Source organism: Anarrhichthys ocellatus, unplaced genomic scaffold, assembly GCF_004355925.1.
Source record: "Anarrhichthys ocellatus isolate YVR2014 unplaced genomic scaffold, GSC_Weel_1.0 scaffold56, whole genome shotgun sequence".
Taxonomy (NCBI): Eukaryota; Metazoa; Chordata; class Actinopteri; order Perciformes; family Anarhichadidae; genus Anarrhichthys; species Anarrhichthys ocellatus.
Window position 1 is genome coordinate 199,886 of NW_022280086.1, and position 5,909 is coordinate 205,794.

Below are 5,909 nucleotides of genomic sequence, written 5' to 3' on the forward strand. Positions count from 1 at the left end.
TTACAGGACTGACACCTCCCCCCTCCCATTAAGGGTTTGTTCCCTCTGAATACCCGCCCCCTTCCCTTCCTCCCTCTCTTCCTCCCTCCCTCAAACAGACACACACACACCTCCATTGGAGGTTCCATGTCAGAAAAGCTGCACCAGAGCAACTTTTAGCGTTTAAGACATCAGCAGAGTTGCCCGACTGGTTTCCGCCAACTTTTGATGACGTGGGGCTGGTAGGGGAAATTTAGGAGGTTTAGACAATATTGTGCAGACAATATTACCACACAGGCCGTCATTTTATGGTTGAGAACACCGATGTTAAATACAGTTAAATTCAGTTGAGTCTACGCATTTAATTTGAGAAATATTTTCTTGACACCAGTTGAATTCAATCGTCGAGGGGGGGGGGCCTGCCATGTTGACGTCATAGTCATCATTGACACGGGAATTATAGCATATGGTTGCACCTATTTCTCCAACATTTTATATTAATTATTTGATGCAGATATGAAGCTTTGTTGTGCTTATGACGGGTTTTACACAGGTGTATGGCAAGGTTATGATTTGGAGAGGTTATATTTTTGGTGGATAACACAACTGGCAATCTGGTAACACTGGATATTACATCATGGTGTCATTTAAACAGATGTCATGAAAGCACTGACTTCATGAGGGCCACACACACACACCAGAGCAGAGTATCAGAATTTGATTCAAGGGAAATAATTCACATATGTAAGAGATTGCTATGTTGTAATAGTTTTATGGGGAAATATATAAATAAATAAAAATTCCCCATTCATCACCTAGGTTACTTGGGCTATATTTTTTATAAAAGAGAAACAACATGGCGTCTAAAACAAAAAGCTGTCCTTAATTAATGCGTCACTACTGTTGTTTAACAATTGGGACCTTCTAAAAACGTTCACTAAATTATTTTACACATTTCTTGTCACCGCAAACATCACACAAACTCTGAAGAAGCTCAGCAGTTAGTTTGACAGAAACATTTTAACACGATCATTTAAAAAAAAAATTAATAAATAAATTTGGCTCTCGCTAGCTGAGCGTACGAGCGGCCATTTTAAAAGAAGGCTTTATAACGTTAACAATCCGCTCGTGCCGCATTCGGTTAAATACTGAGACAACTTATAGAGCGCGAGCCAGGCCAGCTGTGTTAGGACAGGGCCAGCCGGGTGAACTACAAACAACAGGTCTGCTTCATTCAGAGCTTCGCCATTTTGCCCTCTCTGCCTGACGTGGAGTGACTCCCCTCTGCGTGGATGCACCACGTGTTGTGGAGCCCACGGAAGGGCCCCAGCTCGCCCACGGCGCCCCCCCCCCCCCCTTTCTCACACACTAAAAACAAAATCACCTTTATCACCATGGCTCTTCAGGGTTACCACCGAGGAGGATGTGGGACACAAACAGAATTATTTACCCACCCGCTGGAGATTAGAGAACACAGCCCCGCTGCCATGTTGGTTTCACAAACATGGCGAATGGCCTGTGACCAGAACTGACATTTCAGCCTCACGTCCACAGAAAAAGACCACACTGTTACAAAAGAAAACCGAGCAACAACCATGTCGCCACATTTATTGCAAATGTATTTTTTATACATAACCAGCTCAAATTCATATATTGTTCCAAAAATATATTCAGAGACAACAATCAACCAAAACGACTTTAAATCTACATTCACTGGCCTTTTTTTTTTGTCATGAGACATACACGCACACACAAAAGCGGGCGCGCGCTCGTGAGGCCAAATGGCGGAACATGGACAACTGTGCTCGCTGCTCACCTCGTATCTGTGCCAAAGGTTACCGGCATGGACGACGGTCTATAGGCGAATTCCATAATACTGTTTAAAGCAGGTCAAGTCCGGCTCTTAGCACAGAGCAGCTGACCCACAATGGAGCCCAGTTTATCCTTCGGACCGAGGAAGGTCTGAGCTTACAGGTCCGTTTGCTTTGCAATCACGACTGAAATCAAGTGGCTTTTTTATGAGCAAAAATCGGCACCCCTGACCTGTTTTAACTTAGACAGAATCCATAACAATGTACTATACTTGAAGAGAGAAAAGACAATTCAGTAGTTTTGATTTTGAACAAAAGCATATCCAAAGTGCTACAAAAGCAAAAAAAAAAAGCTCAAAATAATATTGAACAATATTACAATTATAAATACACAGCTGCGGTTTTGCAAGAAACGAATGAGATTCGGCAGAACATGTATGCACTATTTATTCAACATTATTGAAACAATTAGGACTCTGTTAAGTCGCATAAAACCTATTTGACAAAGCGCCCCCCCCAAAAAAAAAAAAAAAACTAACGTAACTATCAAATTGCGTTCACTTCACATCCGTTTTTCTAATTATTCGCCAATTTGGCCCAAAAAACACTACATGCAACAAAACAATATGTGTGCACAATTAAATGGAAAATATGTTCCATGCTGCTGGACAAAACTACACGACACACATTTCCTAAATGCAGGCTAAATTGCCCTGTGTATTTTAAAACCCTGTTAAATAAAAGTGGAGCTGGAGGAAAGGCTGAGCCTTTAAGGGGGCACTTAAAGCTTTATGTAATGACTTTACGAAGAATACTATCTAGGCCTTCTATGGCTTCACTCACTACTCAACACAACCCAGCTAGCCAACCCAGCACGGCAGCTAAAGCTGTCACAGTTCAGTTTCACAGCAATGGCCGACAAAGTTGAGGCTCCACAGTAACGACACCAACAAAAAATAAATACACAGCCAAACAAGCGAAGCTAGACCGACTATTGCTCCGAACCCAACCTCCAAAAGGCTGTCAATACAGGCAGGCATGGAAATGTTTCAAAGTACCGCACCATACGTTGTACTTTATGACTTAATGAAAGAAAGAGTTGGGCAAAACTGATGCAACCCATGACAGTGGCCACTGTCTGTAGGGGGTAATGCTAAATGTTGTTTACCTTTGCTTCTTGGGGACGGAGTGCTCGACCTCAATACGTTTCCCTTGAAGTTCCACTTTACCTGAAAAAACATTTAAAAAATGGGAGTTCAAAATCACACTGTGGCGACATGCTAACTGTTAACAGATACTTGGAGGCCCATTGTGAAGATGTGCTGCACTCAGGGTACATAGCTAAAGTCTGTGGGGGGGGGGGGGGGCAGCTAACAGCTAACTTTGATTTTTTCAAAACCGCGGCTTTTCAAAGAGCTACAAAGAATGGGTGAGAGGTTCAAAAGGGCCGACTTAAAAAAGTCATGGAACAAGTGAATTGTGTAGGCACGTCACTCGTGTCCCACAATGAGCTACTTGGACCCCTGAGAGATGCAGCATGACAACCATACGTATATGAATTATTCTGTGTCTTTGTCTCATTTAAAGTCAACACGCTGTATCAACGTGCTCTCTTGAGGAGTTCGAGTGTTTTCGTGTAGACTAAAAGAAGTAGAGGAGCTGACATGGCGACCTTGCCTCCTCACGTTACATTCTGTGTAAATCTCACGATTTCAATGCTGAGGCTTTCACAATAACGGTGCCACTTGTCGACCACTTTGTATTCGTGGTGGTGTGGGGTCCGTTTTAGAGAGGAACCTGCACGGGGGAAGATATTTTTTTCTCTATCTTTGTCATAGTGGACTGCCGGCGCAAAGGGGGAGGGGAGGCTTCATACTATATCACAGGAGTAGCCCCTCCGCCACTCAGTCCAATGTTATGCGTGCAAGACATTAAAATGCCACTCACATACACACACAAGTCTGAAACGCACGAGCCCCAATCATCACAGAATTATCCGTATTTTTTTTACAATAGCAATATTGTGAAGTAGGCTAGTGATTTACGTTGGTTCAGGCTTTAGCTTTAGGCTACGTTTATTAACGTTACGTTACGTGTGCCCCCCCCCCCCCTCCCCCATAAAAGTTGAATGGCTCCCCTGTGCTTATGGCTCACCAGACGCCATTAAGCTAGAGTCAATAAAATAACGGTATTTATTTTTAACCGGTGTGTCCAAGCTGAAGCCTCCGTATTGGACGGAGTGACATGCGGAGCGCACCGCCGAAGGTGGGTACGCAGAGGCGTGCACCGCTCCCTTTTAGAATGAATGAAATTGAAAAGGTGGAAGGCGGTCAGTAGTCCACATTTACTCACCGGAAAACGTCTCGATAGCCTTCATGGCCCACTGGTCGTCCGGACAATCCACAAAAGCATAGCCAGTTTTCATGAGAAACTGTCCGGAGTACTGGATCTTGTGTTCGTCAAAGGTTTTCCCCAAGTCTTCAGCAGTCACGCTGTCGCCTAGATTCCCAATATACAGCTTGTGCATGGTGGTAATTGTTTTTCCAAGTCCAAAAACGAAAAAAAAACAAAAGCCCGGAATAACTGAAATTGAAGCCAGCAAAAAAAAAAAAGTTTCTCTCCTGAATTTGCTAAAAGCGCAACAAGAAATTGCCACACTAACTGAGAGTGGAAATCGCACTAGATGGGAAAGGATGTCTAAAAAAAAGTGTTAATTCTCCGCAGCAAACAAGGAGAAAAAAAGTGTTAAAACAGATGATAACGTTGAATTTAGCCGTAAATCCAGTTGAAGAAGTGGAGCAGGAGAAGACTTGCAGCCGGCCCCAGCAGACGAATACAGCAGCAGCCTACAGCCTCTCTGTCGCGCGGTGGAGGAGGTGGGTTGTACTGGGTGGATTTGGTGATGGGTGGATGAGTGGGGGAAAAACTATGGCGGGATCAGGTCGGGAAAAAATGTTTCCTCTCTCTCTCTCTATTTCTCTCTCTCTCTCTATTTCTCTCTCTCTCTCTCTCTCTCTCTCTCTCTCTCTCTCTCACGTTTCCTAGCCTTCCCCTCTTTCAGCGATCCGCTTGCTACCGACAGAGGGGTGATGCCGCCCCTCCGCCGACTCGATTCGCGTTTTTTTTGTTTGCAAAGGGGAAACCACGTGGTCTATTTGGAGTAGGTTAGGGAGAGGACGTAGGGGAGGGGGCCCCCTCCTTCTCATCCTAGGGGGTATTGCGCGGACGTGCACGCAAACCGAGACCCCCCCGCTTAATTCCGTACTGTACTCGTGCGCGCGGTGAAGGTTGTGTGCTGTGCTGGGTGTGGGGCGCATTTTAATGCAACGCGACGTGGCCGCGTGCGGCAAAGATTAGGCTACACGGAGGGGCGGGGCACAGCGGTGTAAGCTACAAACTGGTTACGGTGCCTTGACTCACTCCGACCTGACTTGAATATCTGAGGGCCTGGGTGGGACAGCCGTCCACATTTAAATAACAATGCACCGCCTGCTAATTCTATAGCCGAGCGCCCCCCACCTCCGTGACGCTCCCACCCTCTGCATATGATGCGTGGTGAAGAAGTTAGCCGTCATGATGTTACATAAGTGACCTATGGTGAACCTCGGGCTCGAGGGGGAACAAAAGGTCCAGGGCCCCATTCTGCCTCAGGGTCCGCGAGGGCTCCGCTACTAGAACCTGCGGAACACTCCTCTCCTCACTCTGCTACATTGTTACTCGAGCCCCATTAACTGAAACAATGTATCAGATATGGCGGCTGTAGAGACCAGGCTGTTGTCGCGAGGCGGGCGGGTTATCTCTGTATAACGGCCCCTCGGCTTTTACAGACACTTAAATAAAATGGTCGTGGTGTTCTATTCGTCAGTGAGGCCATGGCTTCCAACAGGCGGCACCCACCCCCCCCCCTAAAAGCGCAGCAGTGTGCGCCACCCCCCCAAAAAACAGGCTCGTTAGCTTCAGTTTCAGACGGGTTTTTTCATATTTCTCTTGTGTGGGGCGCCGAGCAGTATGGCGCAGTTGCTGGGCTACAGCACCACACACACAACACCACGCGCCACTCTGCGTGGATGGAGGCTTCTTTTTTTCAAAATGGAGGCAGTTACTGATTCACAGGCCTGC

General features: G+C 46.0%; 1 protein-coding gene across 3 annotated transcripts in view; it reads right to left on the reverse strand.

Moving 5' to 3' along the window:
• Positions 1–4,705, reverse strand: part of igf2bp1 (insulin-like growth factor 2 mRNA binding protein 1) — a 63,647-nt gene extending 58,942 nt beyond the window's left edge. For 2 of the 3 annotated variants that reach the window (XM_031871214.1, XM_031871213.1), the window contains exons 1-2: positions 4,143–4,705; positions 2,959–3,019 (exon numbers count right to left, since the gene is read on the reverse strand). In XM_031871214.1, the coding sequence (XP_031727074.1) occupies positions 2,959–3,019; positions 4,143–4,317 (236 nt within the window). In that variant the 5' untranslated portion in view covers positions 4,318–4,705. Of the gene's footprint in view, positions 1–1,795; positions 1,846–2,958; positions 3,020–4,142 lie in introns of those variants that run through there. The other variant, XM_031871215.1, reaches the window with a different exon arrangement.
• Between the last annotated feature and the right edge of the window lie 1,204 nt (positions 4,706–5,909).